Raw genomic sequence first — 18,954 nt, forward strand, 5'->3', positions numbered from 1 at the left:
CCAACAGCTGACCACCCTCTCCACAAAGAAGTTCTAAACCTTTTCTGGTGAAACTTGTGATCATTACCCTGCATCCTATCGCTTGTCACCAGAGAAAAGAGAGCGATGCTCCCCTCATTGCAACCTTCTGTTCGGTAGCTGTGGTGAGCGATGAGGTTTTTCTTCAGTTTCTTTTCCTCCAGACTCAACAGCCTCAAGCCCTTCCATCACTGCTCATAACTCACGGGGTTCAGTCCCTTCACCAGCCTCACTGCTCTTCTCTGCCCACACCCAGCATCTCAGCACCCTTGCTAGGAGTGACCCTTCAGCCTATAGCCACCATCAATGACATTTGGGTGAAACAAAAGCCTCCAGAAGTACAGAATTTCCCTTTCTTCCTCCATCTCTGTGCTGACGAGGAACTTTTCTTAGCAGCACCACTCAGAAGCTAACCCTGGGGCCTGGGGTCACCGTGAGAACTGAGCTCCCCACCAGCCCTAGTGTTGTGCAGGCACCTCTCCCTTCACCGTTCTAATTAATGAGCCTCTGCCAAAATCTCTCCTTACAAAGAGAAGAAAATTGGGTCTTTAGCTTAAGCCCACCACTTTCACAAAGCTGTTAAATCTAACGAGGAATTAAATTATTTTTGTTATCAGGCAATGCATAATAGATTCCTTTACAATAGCCTGCAAAAGAAAAACTTTACAGCATTGGCTGTGATGCCCAAAAAGAGACGGCATTAGGCTGCAGTTAAAAGGACAGACAGCTAATTAAAACCCAGCACAGTGGTTCCATCTGCAGTCACAAGCCATTCTAGAGACTGCATCACATCACACGTTAAGCCATCCCTACATTCGGTGCACAGATAATGCTTGCCTTTGGAATCAGTTTAACAAAGAGCTTCTATAAAAAATAAAAACAAACTAACAGTCTGACCTGCTTTGTTCACATGTGGAATTCCAATTGGATCTCAAGGACCTCCTTGGGAATGTGCTTTGCAAAGGCTTCATCTGCTCCAGCACTGGCAGAGCTGGTGCCAAGGACCAATAGCACAAAGGGTAGGTGTAATCAGGAGCTTCACCTCAAAATGCACTGCTGATCTGACCTAAATTGATAATACAGCCATACCTACAGGCAGAGCACAATTTGCTTCTCACTCACAAGGTCCTGATCTGCCCACATTATGATGCCCTGTGCCTCTGCTCTGCCCACCTAAGTGATGCAGAGGTGATCCACAGTAGTCTGTAGCACTGATGCTCTCATAGAGCAACAGGTCAGACCCACCTGCACCATTCCCTGCTTCCACTGGAACCAGTGGGATCTGGAGCCTGAGGGCTCCTGAGGACCTGAGCTTCAGTTTCTCAGACCTCCAGCTGGCAGAGTGGCATACAAGATGGAGTTCACCTTCCGGTGCATTACAGCACCCTGAACTTCAGAGAACAGTGCTTCAGTGCTTCCACAACTTCAGAATGGCAATGCCCGAAGCCACGCGCCCAGAAACTAGCAGTCTTAAAGCTTATTTGGCTTAATAGATAATTATTCCTGTGTGCCTGTGGCTAATCAACCATTAGACAGACAGATACCCTACTAATATTGATTATACTAATAATTAGGGCGTGCATCTGGATTGATGCTGGTTTGTGCTTGAGGCAGCGTCACACAATAAAGCCTGAGGAAACAAACAGCTCTGCCTCATCACTCCTACCTCCTCTGGAGCCTGGTGCTGGCAGCACCTGTACTCACAGCACTGTGCCGGTGCTCTTCCTCTTCACTCGGAAGTGTGAGGATTCAGATGAGAACTCCACATCATAGTTGGCATCCTCGGCAGCCACCCCTGGGGCATCGATGCTGAGGGGCACCTCGAAGCGCTCCCGGCTGGGGTCATACACCTGGGCAGTGAGGCCAGAGGTTAGCTGGTGTTGGGTTGGCCTTAATGAAGTCCTCTGCCAAAATACTCACCTTAAATCTGAGCCTGTCCTTTGTCTGGAACTCCACATCCATGACGATGGGAGAGATGTCATTGCCGAACAGTGACAACGTGCTGCGCTTGTCCAGCGTCACCCTGTGACAGAAACCGGCCTCAGTCCCACTGCTAGCACAGGAATCAACTCAGCGCTTCTACATCAGTTCTTGAAATTAATACATTCATCACTGATTTGTAGAGAGAGAAAATCCGAGGTTAATCTCCCATTTGCTAAAGTCAACCTCCTCCTGGTGGAGGTAGCAGCCATGGCCCACTGTCTGCAGCAGAAGCCTGAGCTCCCAGCACGGTGATCAGCAGTGATGCATCATGGAATCACAGAACCATGAAATAGATTGGGTTAGAATGGATCTTCAAGCCCACCAGCCCCAACCCCTGCCATGGGATGGCTGCCCCCACCAGCTCAGGCTGCACAGGGCCCCATTCAACCCAGCCTAGGGCACCTCCAGGGGTGGGACACCACAGCTTCTCTGGGCAGCTGTGCCAGGGCCTCACTGCCCTCTGAGTAAAGAATTTCCTCCTAAAATCTAACCTAAGTTTCCCTTATTTTAGTTTGAAAGCATCTCCTTATCCCAGCCTGGCACTAACACTTTTCTCTATCTCTGATTATTGTCTTTTTTCCCCAATGGAGGAATTCAGCAGCATGCAGTAGCCTTTATTTTACTGAGAATTTAAGGCTAAAAATCAGATGACAACATCTTATGTTGTTGGCTTGGCTCTTCTTGCCATTAACAGACAAGAGTGAATGGCCTCAAGTTCACATTGGACGTTAGGAACAATTTCTTCTCAGGAGGAGTGGTGAGGCACTGGCACAGGCTGCCACGGGAGATGGTGGGGTCACTGTCCATGGAGGTGTTCAAGAACAGTGTGGATGTGGTAGTGAGGGACTGTGCTCAGTGGGCACAGTGGTGTTGGGCTGATGGTTGGACTGAATAATCTTAGTGGTCTTTTCCAGCCGTAATGATTCCATAATGCTATAATTTTATGAAATATGTGGTTTCTCTGCACCTGTGGTGTGAGCAGGATCTCCCAACTGCACGTGGCTTACAGAAACACACTCACCATCCTCACCTTCACCAGGCTCAGACACGACAGCTTGCTCCCAGCTTACCTCAAGCCTTTTGCCGTCTTCTCCACACTTCTGGCCAGTGAGTAGCCATACGCACTGTCCTCTGGGAAGAAGCACCAGGGAGCATTGGGGACATCAGTGGCACACCAGGTGCAGCCACGTGCCTCGCAGCTCTGCTGGGTCGCACCGGGCTGGGGGTGGCAGTTCACCCGTCTCGCTGCTGGCATCGTGCACTGCTCTGTACTGGAGCCATGGCTGTGGCCTAAGGCTAAGAGGGAAGAAGTAGTTAGGGAGAGCAGAACAACACACACAGAGCCACAGAACAGGCTGCCCAGGAAGGTGGTGGAGTCACTGTCCTTGGAGGTGTTCAAGAAACATGGAGATGTGGCACTGAGGGAGGTGGTCATTGAGCAGTATTGGTGGTGATGGGTTGACGGTTGGATTAGGTGACGTTAGTGGTCTTTTCCAACCTTGATGATTCTATGAAAACTCAGGGATTAAAGCTACTTGAGAAATAATTATCCTTTTCCATAAAATGACAGTCTTCAGATGTTTTTTACATGGACTAGTGTGTACCTGGCAGTTTAAAATGTGATTGCTGACAAAGTCTGAAGTTTTCCCATACAAATAAGTTCACAAGAAAATGCGGACAAGCAATTATTATATATACTGAAAAATACACTTCCCACCAGTATCCCCTTAGATGTTGTTGCTGTGTGACAGATGGCAGCAGAGGGGAAGTCTGACAGAATAGTGTCTAGTATAGAGGTGCACATGAAGCAAAAGTGTTGAACTGGCCCACAGGTGCCAGTTAACACCGGGGCAGACGGAGCACAGAATAGAGGAAAGCCATGACATTTTGCTATTTTTTTTCCCCAAAAGAAGTAAAATGCAGCATTGCTCTTTTTGTTACTTCTGTAACACAACTGAACACACCAGTGAAGATTATTAACATCTCATGGGAGTCTCTTATCAACTTATTTCTGTCATTAAATGCCTTCTAAACACTTCTTAAGGATATTGTAAGCAAAAAGGAAAGTTGGATGGAAAAAAACTTGCTTCTGCAGTAGTCAAGAAATCCCTCCTTCTGCATGAAACTGAAGCTTTCCTGGAAATCTTGATAAAGCACTCAGGTCTGAGCAGCTGAACCAGGCTGCAGCCTCCTTCACTCCTTGCTCCCCAAATTCCTGCCATCCATGTGGCATAATGGCAAGGGGAAAGGTACAAATTCCTCCTCTTTCTTCTCTCTCTCTTTTTTACTTCTTCTCTTATTTTTATTTTAAAGCTTTTGCATCATTTTTCCCCTGTACTAACTTCAGATGTTTGTAAGCATGTGTTGAAATGAAATGCCAAGGAGCAGTTAAAACTCAGCAATAGCTAAGGCTACGTACTCCTTTTCCCTGATAATTTCCATGGGAACAGAAACTAAAGAGAGGGAGCTTGAAAACTAGAAATGAAAAAGCAACACTGTTTGTTTTTAAAAAGCCTGACTTCAATTCTGTGAAATCATTCGAGGGTGCTGCAGCAAGGCATAAGCAAGGAGTTCAAATATCACCACATTCCTTCTCATTCACAAGTTCAAGGATTTGGATTTTGGGTTCACCTTCACATTGGCTGCTCTCCTATGCCCTTCTCTCTCAACACTGAGAATCAGCTCTGATCTCCCTTTATTGACTCTAAACTGAATTCACTGCCAGTATACGTGGGCAAAAAAATCACAGGAGGCAAATTATCCAAGGTAGCATTACCTTTTGGCTGCTGAATGACTTCAGTCCATCTGCTCTGGTGCCCAAGAGCATCACCGGATTGGGGTACATTTATAAAACTAGCCATCACTGTTGCCTTCCCATAGAGTCACCTCAGGTGGACTTCAACCTACAGCCCTCCTCTACTTTTCCACATGAAAAGAAGAGCTTCCACTCCAACAACTTTTCTATCATTACCAAGTTTAGATCTTGCTTTGAAGTCCCATGACAGAAGTCCCAGGCACCTACCTGCCAGCACGGTGGCCAAGAGCCAGAGCCCCCTGACCCTCTCCATGGCCGAATGCTGACACCTGGTCACAGCCTGCAGCCTTTAATAGCAGGTAGAGATGCAACACACACCTCAGCTATCTTGTTCAGATTATTAATGAGACATTGTCAATATTTTCTCAAATCTAACCCAAGAAACTCAGGTTACTGTGGCCTTGTCATCATTAAGAAACAGATAAGATATGGTTGGTGACAAATTTGTCCACAAACCTTGATAAACTTCTCAATTCCAAATTTGATTATTTTCCCAAGAGTTCTCAAAAATTATTTCCCAGAGACTCTCCTCTGTCCTTAAAGAAACCTTTCCAGAGCCCCATGTTTACCTTTTCAGATTTATTTTTTGTGAAATGCCTAACTTCATACTCAAAATAAAACATTTGGAGGAAAACAAACAGTTGAAGAAATATCCATGAAAACAAGACCAGGACAGTGACCGTAACAAATGACAGTTTTCCTGTAACTATTTGATAGCACGAACTTCCAGAGAAAGCCTGTGTTGTACAGTAAGATTCACTCTAATGTGATGTCTTCATAGAGGAAAAAAGAACTTCCTATACACACATTATATTGGTGCCAACACAAGATAGCTTCATAAAACCAAGTGCCTGTTTTCAAGCATTACCAGCGAGAAGCATCTGCAACTCATACTGTTGAAAACAACAGATCCTCACCATATGGTCCATTAAGGCAGAACAGCCTGACAGCAAGCAGCAATTTCCCAGGTTTGTGAGGACTTTAAACAGTTGAAAACCACAAAATTCATAATAAATTACAAATTTGGAAAACAGCAGCCCTGTGGAGGTCTGAGGTTGCCCAGAGAAGCTGTGAATGCCCCACCCCTGGAGGGACTCAAGAGCCATGGGCAACCTGATCTGCTGGGAGGCAACCAGCATGTGACACAGAGTTGGGACTGGATGGGATTCAAGGTTCCTTCCAACCCAAGACATTCTCTGAATCTTACATTCATATATTATAAAAGATTCCCAGATGACAGCCCATAGTGGTTAGCTCCAAAGCCATGGGCCACCAAGCTGTTGGCATCACTCATCACATCTACTCTGCTTTGAGGCCTCACCTGGAGTACTGTGTCCAGCTCTGGCCTCCTCAATACAAAAAAGACAGGGATCCCCTCGAAAAAGTCCAGTAGAGGGCTACATAGATGATAAAGGACGTGGAACACCTCTCTTATGAGGAAAGGCTGAGAGATCTGGGCCTGTTCAGCCTTGAAAAAAGACTCAGAGGAGATCTGATCCACGTCTATAAGTATCTAAGGAGTGGGAGGCAAAGGGATGAGGCTGGACTGTTCTCAGCAGTGTGTGGTGATAGGACGAAGGGAAATGGCCACAAACTGAAGCGTAGGAAGTTCTGCACAAATGTGTGTGGGAACTCCTTCCCAGTGCAGTGACGGAGCAGTGGCACAGCTGCACAGAGAGGTGGTGGAGTCTCCTTCTCTGGAGACGTCCCAGAGCCGCCTGGACGCCTACCTGTGCAACCTGGGCTAGGGAGCTGCTTGGGCAGGGGGTTGGACTCAGTGATCACTGGAGGTCCCTTCCAACCCCTACAATTCTGTGAATCACTGGCAGGCCCAAGCAGGCCCCAATGCCCGAGACAGGGAGAAGGGGGTACCTGGCACCAGGCACAGTCTCTTTCACATAAATCCACTCTCCATTCACTCAGGTAGTGATATTGGCCCAAATTCACACATGTGCACAGACACCCTTTAAATTCCTCAAAAGGATGAGAAGAGCTGCAACACCAAACTGTGTGTATTTTAACTCCTACCCTGCACATGGCTTAACAGTACATATCATTACTTCTGCCAAAATTTGGGCTAAGCTAGACTCAAATCCAAAGCAGCATGGAGTTTCAACTGCTTACAAGTTGAGCTGAGAAGGAAATAACTTCTCAAAGATGAGTAACAAGCTTCAGAGCTCTTCTTTGGTTGACGCTATGTAATAAGGGAAGAAATGATCTCTTGAGAACAGGACACATCTGCTCCATTTGAAGCCTGCACTGAACTTGGTACAAGGGAATCTTGCCAGGGTTCCTAAGTACCACTGAAACAGAAATAATAGCTAACTAGAAGAAAGGACTGAGATGGCAACCCACGGGCTGTATTACCCAGCAAGGTATTCTACTGCATTATGTAACACAGAATATTTTGACACGTGGGGCCTTTGCAAGTGAACTGAATTGTTTACAAGGAACTACGAAGAAAAAGGCAAAGAAATAGTTCACATTCACATCTTTATTTAAGTATTACCTACACAAGCTATAATTTACAGACTTATATTTTTCTGGGGAAAAACAAAACAAAACCAACCAATCAACAACAAAAAACCTCAACATCCAAACACTGTATCTGAATCTACATAATTTTTAAAATTTGCAGAATTTACAAATCAATATTCAGAGCAGTTGGCTAAATTATACATCCTCCCTCAATATCCACATTCTAAGAACTTTAAAAGTCATACAGGCACATGATAAGATATTTTCTTTGTACAACCATCTATTTACATAGCTTTTCCAACACACGTGGTTCAGTTCTCAAAGTAACTGCCAAGGTTTGCAAAACAGTGTATTTAAAATACATTTAGCAGCATATAAAATTAGGTAAAAAGGAAAGATATTTTGCTTAAAAAAAAAAAAAAAAAAAAAAAGAAGTGTGAGATGATAGAAATGAATCCATAAGAAAAACAGGTTAAGGTATACTTCTGTGATGACATTAGAACATCTAGTCATTACAGATTAGAGGCAAAACACTAATAAAACATACCAAATTATGAGCATTTTAGTTCTAGTCCTGAGCACAGAGTACACACAGCTGCACAGCTTTGGTCAACAAGGATTACACGCTAACGTTAACACAAATCATACAGTGTTTGCTGTTAGCAGGACACAGTCATACCAGAACGATCTGCCCTAACAGCTTCCTCCCATCTTTTATTCACTTCACTTCCCTAACGATGGAGTAAGTGACCTTTAAAATCTTGAAACGTCTGTCATAACCAAAGGCTTATTAATAGGACATCACCAGTCCCCTGCTACCCTAAAATGTGACACAGCTGATCATACTTGTGAGTGAAATACAGCAGAGCACTTTTTTTATGTATTCCTGGTTATAATTTTGAGGTGGTCATTAGAGAAGACTGACTTCCAGTTAACTTAAACTGCAAGAGTTACACAAGTGCACGTAAATTCAGCCATTATATATAGACATACGTACATGATCACTGAGATACAAGAATGCTACCCTTGTTTTTTTTTCCCCTACATACAGTACATACTTTAAGGACAGCAGGTCTAATAGAAGAGTTCACTCGTTTTTCAGCTCATTCCAGTCACCAGCATTTACTTAATACGTGTGCAGCAAACTGCATAGAGTGCACTTCAACTTCATCAATATATTTATTTATGCCCATCTTCTCAGTTACTGGCCAGGTCTTCACTTCCATCTCCTGCATCGGAGATCTGTCCATCTATCACATTTCGAGCTTTCCAGATCCTCACAGTTCGGTCACTAGAAAACAAAAGACCAAACCAGCATTCTAGTTAGGTGATTAAGTTGGGGAGGGAGTGAGACAGGAGGAGAAAGGTTTTGTAAAAGAGATTCAGGTGCCTTACTCAGAAAGGCATTGTTGGAGAACTAAGGAATTTGTCTCCTTAACTAGCAATATATCCTGTGAAAGCAAAGCAAACACTACAAAGCATAAGCACTCAGATGTGTTCACTATTGAGAAGACTGCCCCAAAAGGCAAATCCCGTATTTCTTATTTCCTTCCTTCCCACCCACCCACCCCCCCCCCCCAAAAAAAAGACCCACAACAAAGAAACACATCAGTATGCAGCAGTCAGACCAGACCAGACAAGACACAGCATAGAGTTTTTCTGGATGAACACCCCAAGTTCCGGACTAATACACAGTATTACAAGTCCCAAAAGGATGGAAATTTCTTCTAGAAATAAAATTTCATTTGTGTGACCTAAACATACTAATATCTTTAGACAAGCATAAGGACATAATCTTTGCTAACTCCAACTATGCTTAGCACCAGAACATAAGATGGCAGCATTCACAGCTCCTGTGCAAAGCCTGCACCTCTAAGTGCAGTTCCCTGCACTTTACTTTCTTCAGAATTCATTATTCAATATGCCCACTTTTACTGAGGAAGCAGATATCCAAATCAAGGTGTTTGAAGGACAGAAGGGTAACTTGCAAAGCTTCTGCTCTACGCCAGCACTTAACATGGCATTTAGAAACATTCTTACAGGTCAGGAGCTGATCCTTGGGGGTTGGACTCAATGATCTCTTGAGGTCCCCTTCCAACCCCTATGATTCTATGATTCTAGCAGTAAACAGCCTAACTGCAGATGTGCAAGCTGGCAAAATACTCAGTATTGTCTAATTCTCCCTCTGTCATCCTGCACATCAGAGGTCTCTGAACTGTTTTACTCATTCATCCCATCACAAAAATATTACTGAGCATGGACTACCAATATATTTATTGTTATTCATTTATCAGTTATACACATGTACTATCAAAGTTCCAACATTTTCTTCTTCCACCTCAATGGATTTTTTGCATACCCTGCAGTGTACAGACCCCACTTCAGAGACCTCTGCTGCACGTTACTGGCACTTAGAGGCACGGACCAGGCCTCTCCATGTCTGCTAGTGACTAAAACAACTGAAGACCCAAACGTATTTGTGTGGGCAAAACTATAACAGGAACTACAAAAGAAGGTTTATGGATAAGAAAAACTCACTCTGATGCTGTAAAAATCTGGCTGGAGTTGGTGCAGATTGCATTTATAGGACTGTCATGTCCCTTCATCTCCCCAATTGGTGCAAAGGTGTCCACACTCCAGAGCTTGAGGGTTCCTCCTCTGCAGCCACTGAGAAGAACTGGAGCACCAGGCAGCAGGCCTAGAGCACACACCCAGTCCTTATGAGCATTGGGAACTTGCTGAAAGACAGAAAGCAGATGAAACTCAAAGGGATGAAAAAGAATTATAGATGAATGCACACATAAGAGAAACTAAACAACAACAACAAAAATATCTCTATATATTCTGATGTCTAAGCTCAGTTCCCATCCTGTTGTCAACTGTCAAGCCCTGCTACTGCTACTTTAGAGCAAGGAGACATCCTTTTTTTTCACGAGGCTTCTATACGAGTCACTTAGGGTTTGTTTCTCTTTGTTAAACAGTGTTAAAGAACAAGAAAAAAAATCCAACATGCACAACAGCCATGAGGTGGAACAGAAAAATTACCTTGGAATAATGCTAAATCTACATATGTTCAAATAAATATTTGAATGCCTATTTGAACATATGGTCTCTGTGTATTTTTCAAGTCCGTCTGTAAAACTTAGGGAAAAAATAATCCAACACACTGCTCAAAAGAAAAAAATAAATACAGCAGGGAAGCAAAAACTTCTTACTTTCCTCCTTTCTTTTTTTCCCTTGACAGTTTCTAAAATGATTTTATGATATGGCACTTAAAATATATTTATTATTTATTGAGGGTGGACAATAGCATTCTACTGATAACTCAGAAAGCAAAACACAGAATGGCTGAGAACAAAATCTGTTTGATAGAAACATCAGGGATATAATAGCTCAAGTTTGGTGTCTTTTAAAAGAAGCTGGAACGGTTCTTCTCCAATTCTGTAGGAACTCTTACTTTGCTGCCTTTCTCACCATGGAGGACACACTAGAAATATCCCTAAGCTTTATCTGTAATATCTGCTACTTGGGATGCAAAGCACTAAGTGAAGGAAATGATCTCAAAATTCCTTTGAATAATATGTTTGCCGAGTTATTTTCATCCATTATGTCTTCCAGCTCAGGACTAATGTCTTGGAATGCTAGCATTTATACTTTAAAACAGCTTCAGCTCTATTTCAGGCTTTGCTACTCATCTAAAACAGTCATGGCAAGGAATACCAGGAATACAGGTTAAATCTGCAGTATTCAGATTCTACTGTGCTACCACATATGTGGTCAAGTCAAAATTATACCTAAATTTACTGAAAAATAACTAAGTTCTAGATGTCTTTGATCAGGAGGTTGAGGGAGATGATTCTGCCCCTCTACTCTGCTCTGGTGAGACCCCACCTGGAGTATTGCATCCAGTTCTGTAGCCTCCAACACAAGAAGGACAAGGAGCTGTTGGAGCAAGTCCGGAGGAGGGCCACAAAGATTATCATAGGGCCAGAGAAACCTCCCCTACAAGGACAGGCTAAGAGAGCTGGGGCTCTTTAGCCTGGAGAAGAAAAGGATCCAAGGAGACCTTATAGCAGCTTTCCAGTACCTGCAAGGAGCCTAGAGAAAAGCTGGGGAGGGATTTATAAAGGCAGGCAGTGACAGGACAAGAGATAATGGCTTTACACTGGAAGAGAGTAGATTTACTAGATATTAGGAAGAAATTCTTTACTGTGAGGGTGGTGAGACAGTGGCACAGGTTGCCCAGTGAGGTTGCTAATGCCCCCTCCCTGGAAGCATTCAAGGCCAGGCTGGATGAGGCTTTGAGCAACCTGGTCTAGTGGGAGGTGTCCCTGCCTAAAGCAGCGGTTTTGGAACTGGATGATCTTAAAGGTCCCTTCCAACCCATTTATGGTTCTATGAGCCTATGCAATGTCTGCAGAAGCACAGAATAGCTGAGGTTGACAGGGATCTCTGGAGTTATCATCTAGCTCAATCTCCTATTCAAAGCAGGGTCAGACAGAGTAGGTTGTTCAGCTTTTTTTTCCCCCCTCATTTAAATGGTATTTCTTGCATTTATTTTAAAGCCTTTGCAACAAAAACTGTTTATTTAAACAACTGCTTATTTTTCTTCCACTGGATACTACTGAGCAGGGTCTGGCTTTATCTTCTTTTCTCCCTCCTATCAGGTATTTACATATTACCCCCTTGAGCCTTCTCCTCTCTAGGCTGAAGAGACTCATCTCTCTGGGCATCTCCTCATGAGAGAAGCTCCAGTTCCTTAATCCTCTTCATGTTCTTTCAGCCCAAAGCTCAGCTTCAGGTCTTTGTTGAACTTGCTCCAGTATGTCCATGCCTCTCTCGTACAGGGGTGGGCAGCACTGGACATAGCAATTCCTGATGCATCTCTCCAGAGTGGAACAGATGGGGAGGATCAACACCCCATCAACTCTCATCCTAAAACAGTCCAGGAGTGCTCTTGCTTCAAGAGCACTTTGCAGCTGGTAGCCCCCAGCCTGTGCTACTGGTGTTCGGAGTTAGTCCTTATGGGATGCAGGATTTGACATTTCAATCTGTTGTACTTCATGGAGCTCCTCTGCACCAGCCTGTTGAAGCCACTCTAAAGGGCAGCACAACCATCTGCTCTATCAACTACTCCTCATGTTTTGTAGTACCAGCGATTGTGTTTGGACTACGCTCTGCTGCATCATCCAGGGCATCAGTGAAACTATTAAAGAGAATCACTCCCAATATTGTCACCTGGGGTACACCACTACTGACTAGGCTTTGTGCTGCTCAAAATCTTTTTAGCCCACTAGTTCAGCCAGTTTCTAATTCATCTCACAGTGCACTTCTCTACTGCTTCATACACTTAATCAGTTTGTGAACAAGTGTGTTATCACAGACAGTTTAAAAAGTCTTGTTAAGTCTGGATAAACAACACGAGATTCTCCCACTTGTGCATCAAGCCAGTCAGAGAAGGCTTCAGTCTGACTGGGTACGATTCCCCCTTCATGAACCCAGGCTGACTACCTCCTGTCACCTTCTCTTCCTTGTGAACAGTCATCATAGAAACCTGAACATTCACACAGCCTGAAAAATGTACTAAACGTGACTATTGCATTAGTCATGTGATTTTTATACTACCTGAAGAAGGTCTTTCTGAGCCAAGTCCCATTTCTTAATTCCATTATCTCTGGATCCACTAAAAAGGTTGTCTCCCATAATAGCGAGTGCTTCAATGCCATCATAGTGAGGAGGTTCAAAATTGTGTGTAGGACTTACACTTCCAAGAGCCCCTTCAGTTACATCAAACATCTAAAACAAAATAAATGTTCAAATATGATGAGCAAAATTATCTGCTATCTCACCATGTTGGAGATGTGCAGTGGAGGTTGTGGGCTCACATATATACTCTGTCTGAAGTAGAGGAAAAAAGCAACAAGCAAAAAACAAACTCCCTAACACTGAATGAAATTAAACACAGTGATGAGAGGCAAGAAAGTATCATAATCTCACTATGCTGTGCTTTAACACAACTCAGAGCTATTGAAGTTCACACTAATGAATCATCCCAAAAAAATATAAACACTGACTGAGGTGCACAGACCTCTCTCTCCATCCCCACTTTACAGCTGGAGTAATGTTTAAGAAGGAGTCTGTGGGGAGCAACTGAGTTCAGGGAACAACACGACGCCTCATCTCCAAAACAGAGGGGCTCATTGAAGTAACACTGAGCCCAGGAAAGCACGTAAAGAGTAGGTGTTATGAATCTTTGTCTAAGACTTCACACATCTGAAGTCCACCTCACAGGTAATGAGGAAAAAGTTGAACTATAGACAATCTGATCCACAATGTTTTCAAGAATGTTCCACTGCATGATCACATGATAAAAATACTACTTAAGTGGTGATTATTAAGACTAAACATTATTCATAATCTATAACTGATAAAAGAATTTCCATTTTGCTTATCTGATTTCAGATATGGGTCACTTCTGCTGAAGTTTGCAACTCATACTGGTGTTAAGAGTTAAAATACATAGGCAAAAACTAATGGTTTACCTTTATATAATGGTCCTTTGAACCAGTGACAATAAGATCCTGTCCATTGGAAATTCGATCCACAGTAAGGCACATGACAGGACCCGAGTGACCAGTTAGCTTTCCTGTAGACTGAAATCTTCAAGAACAAGAGAAGAAATGACTGAGGATTTTCTATCTTTATATGTATCCAACATAAATCTTAACACAGTTTCTCCTAGAATGGATCTTCCAACTTATCCTCTGGTTACATACTCTATTCCTTATACCCACATATAAATGCTATATCGATATTAAGTGGAAACAAAAGCTTCTATGTTAAAAAACAAACACACACATAAAATCCCCTAATGTATTCACTGTATTCTGAATGTTCTCTTTGGGTGCAGGTTCTGTTCTGAAAAGTGCTATCTAGTAATGACCATAGCCATACATTATATTGCATTTCATCAGCAGATACTCATCATCTCATTGGCAATTTCCAGTCAGGACACATACATTTCTCACATCATTCTTTAGTGTTTTTTTTCCCCCCAATAATTTTTACTTAAACAATTTATCATAACCTTACCACATGAGGAAATAAAGAGCTCTTCCATCATTATCTCAGTAACAACTGTAGCAAAGATTAGCTGATCTATTTCTTGGCTATATTTCATGGTTATGGATATTATCACAGACAGGAAACATCACATTGACTTTGCTTCATATTTGTGTGTAACCATCAAAGGAACATGATCTTCTACTGCTGTTAAGTACCTTTTCAGGTCCCACATCCTCACTGAATTTCCAGCAGCTGCATAAAGGAATGTGCCAGTTGGATTTAGTGCAATCTGATTTATCTGATTCTCTCCAGCTGGGATGGTGACTGTTCTGTTTGTACTTCCTGAACACACATCACCAGGCATCGCCTGGCCTGAAGACCTAAGCAAAGGGAGGGAGCAGAAAAAAAATGGAAATTAGTAAGACAACCACATGTTTTCCTTACTTTACATATTGTTTAAAATAAAGCCCATTTACCTGAGCAAAAAGGCTGTAAAGCCAAAAATGAACACCAAAGACCTGCTAAAACACTACAAGCACCCATGTAGGCAAGCTATTTCATGTTTTCATATATTATCGACATCCCATACTGACTTAGCTTGAATATATAAAGAAAGCTGCCAGCCCCAACAGCATACTGGAGTTACATCGGACACTACTGAATTTAATCTGATTTAATTTTAGATTAAGACTCATTCAAGCTCCTGTAATTCAAAGTTTAACATACTTACGTCAGCGTCCGAATACACTTAGCAGAATCTCTGATGTCCCACACCTTGATATAGGAGGTTGAGACCGTGAAGACCAAACTTGTGTAGTTGCAATATTTTATGGAAACAACATTGTTTGGATGACCACCTAGAGACATAATCTCTTGTCCAGTTACCAGATTCCAGACTTTACAGGTACGGTCTACATAACATCAAGAAAAATAAAGGAAAAAAAAAGGGGAGGAGGGAATTAAAAAGTAAAGAAGTCATGTTTTTCAAAAGGTTAGTAATTAAAATAAACAAACAAATTCATACATCCATTTGCACTCAAATATATCTCTCTCTTTTGCGCTGCACAAAATGGCTGTATTAAATTGGTCTTCAAGAGTACACAATGGCATCATCTATTATCAAAATGAAGCAAGGTTAATCCTTATATGTCAAGTTCAAGATATCCACATTAGCTCCTATAATGTTTTAAAAAGATAAAATCCTATCCCAGTGAAAGTGTGTGAGAGAGTTCAGAGGCTGTCAGGTTTGGATGACTGACAATGATCAAGAGAATCACCCAATTCTACACTTACAAGTTTTTCATCAAGATCATAGTTCAGGAGAGAATGTAAGCCTCAGGATGAAGGAAAAGTGACATCCATGACAAATGTAAAGGCAAGAAGCAATTCAAACTATTTAGCACATTAGGAGCCTCTGAAAATTCTGGCATAAGCATTTGAGTCACAGGTTTCCTTTGGTAGCAATGCAATTTAAATACTGCAAACTTTAGCATACTGAAACCCCAAATACATAGAAGTTTAAGAATTTTGCAACGTGAATAGAATCCACACCTGAAACTCTCCTTGTTACACCATGTCACAATCACTGCCTATATTTTAGGAGCATATTTTCTGGAATAAATACTGGGAGCATAAGAGCAAACTTCATGTGTCAGCAGTTGTTACAGCAGCACAAAGAACATAAGTATACCAAGAACTGATCAGCTGTTTAAAAAATCTCAGTTGTAAAGATCCATGCCCAGTGTCTGTAATGGTCCTGGGAGGTTATCAGCAGTCCTGAACTGGCACTAGCTGATAGCATCATAATGCTTCCAGTCAGCTGCAACTTTCTGCTTCAGCAATAATTTCCAAAATATTTAGTCTTATTTAATTAAACAGCTGTCCATATTCTTCTGCTCTTAAACACAAGTGTAGTTTGTGAAGCTTCCCATGCTTCCACAAAGGAAGCATGAGAAGCTAGCACATGACAAGAAAGCAAATATTTACAACACATGCAAGCATTCCTGTGCTAAAAAAAGATAAAGCCTTTTATCCCCTATAGCCACTAAATTTGAAATCTCAATACAGACCAAGTAGCATTTGCAGAAGCTGAAAATACCTTATCATCTTGAATTTGTATACAGTTATAAAATGCTAAAACCTTGGTCAATTCACTGTGACAACATGCCCAGTGTGTCTTGGTATTCTTAATATACAGGTAGTAGAATAGCTAGAAAACACATCTGAATGTTAGCAGTGGAAGGTCTACTCTGATGGTGCTCTCTGTATTAATATAGGAATAAATAAGGGTGCCCTGAAGTTTCAGAACATACACATTATGTGTACTAGTGAAAAGGAGGATCTCTCTATTAGAGGCATTACCTTCTTTACAGATGCCACTTCAGATCACCTGAGCTTTCACAATAAAGAATAACACTGGGAGAACAAAGGTCTTCAAGAGTTTTATGCATGAGAGAGAACATGAGTCCTTTGCTACGCTTGTCTTATATGAAAGGGCCCAGAAAAAGAACACAAAATTAAACATTCCTTAGTTGGGTAAAATAACCACTGAGGTCTGGGAACACCCTTTAAGCCAATCTGAGTGAACGGTGAATCGACAAAAAAATAGGAGGGAAATTTTGTCTTCCAAAATGCTACTCCTACCAGCTTGAAGAGTTCATAGACTGTTCCATCCAGTAGGAAATGCAGTGACTATTAAAAATGTAGCCCATCCCATAACATCTGTACAGCTTCTACAACCCAAAGGGGAAAGGTAATGAGATGCAAATGACAAGTAGAAAATTGCCCTAACTCTTCAGGATTAATCTGTTCAAACTCTGTAGGCAGGCCAGCCAAAGAAGATATGCTAATTCCTACCTCTACTACTACAGAGCCTTTGATGCTGTCTTCCACAGCATTTTCCCAGAGAAACTGGTAGCCCATGGCCTGGACACATACTGTCTTTGCTGGGTAAAGAACTGGCTGGATGGCCAGACGCAGAGATTAATGGTGAATGGAGTTAAATCCAGCTGGAAGCAGTCACAACTGGTGCTCCCTAGGGATTGGTACTGAGGCCTGCCCTGTTCGATATCTTTAATTGATGACCTGGATGAGGGCACTGAGTGTACTCTCAGTATGTTTGCAGATGACACCAAGCTGGGAGGAAGAGTTGATCTGTCTGGGGATAGGGAGGCCCTAAAGAGGGACCTGAACAGGCTGGATGGATGGGGTTCAACAAGACCAAGTGCCATGTCCTGCACTTCAGTCACAGCAACCCCAGGCAATGCTACAGGCTTGAGGCAGAGAGGTTGGAAAACCGTGTAGGGGAAACGGACCTGGGGGTGTTGGTTGACACTCAGCTGAACATGAGCCAGCAGTGTGCCCAGGTGGTCAAGAAGGCCAATGGCATCCTGGTTTGCATCAGCAATAGTGCTGCCAGTAGGAGCAGCAAGGTGATCATCCCTCAGCACTGGTGAGGTCACATCTCCAGTACTGTGTTGAGTATGGGGCCCCTCACTGCAAGAAAGACATCGAGGGGTCTGGAGCACAGGTCTTATGAGGAACAGCTGAGGGAGCTGGGACTGCACAGCCTGAAGAAGAGGTGGCTCAGGAGTGACCTTACTGCTCTCCACAGCTACCTGAAGGGAGGTTATGGTGCAGTGGGAGTCAGCCTCTTCTCCCCTGCAATAGGACTAAAGGGAATGCTTTCAAGTTGCACGTGGGGACATTCAGGCTGGACATTAGGAAATACTTTTCCGAGAGAGCAGTCAGGCACTGGAATAGGCTCTCCCTGGGAGGTGGCAGAGTCATCAAACCTGGAGGTGTTCAAGAAATGTTTAGATGTTGTACTGAGGGACATGGTTTAGTAGGAAATACTGGTGAAAGGTAGACAGTTGGACTGGATGGTCTTAGAGTCTTTTCCAACCTCAGTGATTCTATGACTCTCATCCTGAGGTTATTACGTTGCATTGCGCATCATATGAGCACCTGTTACTACATTATTCAACCAGTATCAATGTTCTTGAGAGTTACTTTTTCCACTATGAGTAAATAGCTAAATACTAAAAAATATGACTGAAAACCTGTACATAATTGCAGTAAAACCTTCTTCAGCTTATGTTGCATAATAGGCCCTCACACTTCTCCAGTGTGTTTACTGCAGTAAGTACAAATTGGGAATTTCACAATAACCAAAGATGAAAAAGCATCCTGCAAAAGCAGCCCAGGTGCACAAAAGTTGCCCAACCTTTGGATCCAGTGAAGAGAAGGTCATCTGTTGCATCTACACAAAGTACAGGCTTGGCATGTCCTTCAGCTGTATAGATACACTGCAGTATGGAAGATCGGATGCATTTTGAAGCAGGAAATGGGTTAATTATCCCCCTAAAGGAAAAAAAGGAAGTGTGAGTTGGGCATAGTAATAGACAGATCAAATTAATAAACTTTTCCCCTACGTTTAGGTAGATTTCATTTTCTTACATGTGAGGGTGAAGAGCTGAATGCCTTTCATGAACTATTTAAGGATTTTTGCTAGTTAGGTTTAACAAGCATCAGTGCTAGGCTAAAGGAAATCAAATACAAAAAAATTTAAATAAAAAGAGACAAGATGCTGAGTG

At 42.6% G+C, this 18,954-nt stretch overlaps 2 protein-coding genes across 9 annotated transcripts in view; both read right to left on the reverse strand.

The window, feature by feature from the left end:
* Nucleotides 1-5,069, reverse strand: part of LOC136051488 (sucrase-isomaltase, intestinal-like) — a 50,219-nt gene extending 45,150 nt beyond the window's left edge. The window contains exons 1-4 of the mRNA XM_065740928.1: nucleotides 5,024-5,069; nucleotides 3,072-3,297; nucleotides 1,939-2,041; nucleotides 1,723-1,868 (exon numbers count right to left, since the gene is read on the reverse strand). Of these exons, the coding sequence (XP_065597000.1) occupies nucleotides 1,723-1,868; nucleotides 1,939-2,041; nucleotides 3,072-3,297; nucleotides 5,024-5,069 (521 nt within the window). The remainder of the gene's footprint in view (nucleotides 1-1,722; nucleotides 1,869-1,938; nucleotides 2,042-3,071; nucleotides 3,298-5,023) is intronic.
* Nucleotides 5,070-7,290: 2,221 nt separating this feature from the next.
* The window catches only part of KIF21A (kinesin family member 21A), an 86,102-nt gene continuing 74,438 nt past the window's right edge, over nucleotides 7,291-18,954 (reverse strand). For all 8 annotated transcript variants that reach the window (XM_065743572.1, XM_065743571.1, XM_065743578.1 and 5 more), the window contains 7 exons: nucleotides 18,585-18,721; nucleotides 15,090-15,270; nucleotides 14,575-14,739; nucleotides 13,837-13,954; nucleotides 12,920-13,090; nucleotides 9,833-10,032; nucleotides 7,291-8,585 (listed from right to left, as the gene is read on the reverse strand). In XM_065743572.1, the coding sequence (XP_065599644.1) occupies nucleotides 8,492-8,585; nucleotides 9,833-10,032; nucleotides 12,920-13,090; nucleotides 13,837-13,954; nucleotides 14,575-14,739; nucleotides 15,090-15,270; nucleotides 18,585-18,721 (1,066 nt within the window). In that variant the 3' untranslated portion in view covers nucleotides 7,291-8,491. The remainder of the gene's footprint in view (nucleotides 8,586-9,832; nucleotides 10,033-12,919; nucleotides 13,091-13,836; nucleotides 13,955-14,574; nucleotides 14,740-15,089; nucleotides 15,271-18,584; nucleotides 18,722-18,954) is intronic.

Source organism: Cyrtonyx montezumae, unplaced genomic scaffold (genome assembly GCF_038088225.1).
Source record: "Cyrtonyx montezumae isolate F1298 unplaced genomic scaffold, pur_monq_1.0 scaffold_3, whole genome shotgun sequence".
Classification (NCBI taxonomy): domain Eukaryota; kingdom Metazoa; phylum Chordata; class Aves; order Galliformes; family Odontophoridae; genus Cyrtonyx; species Cyrtonyx montezumae.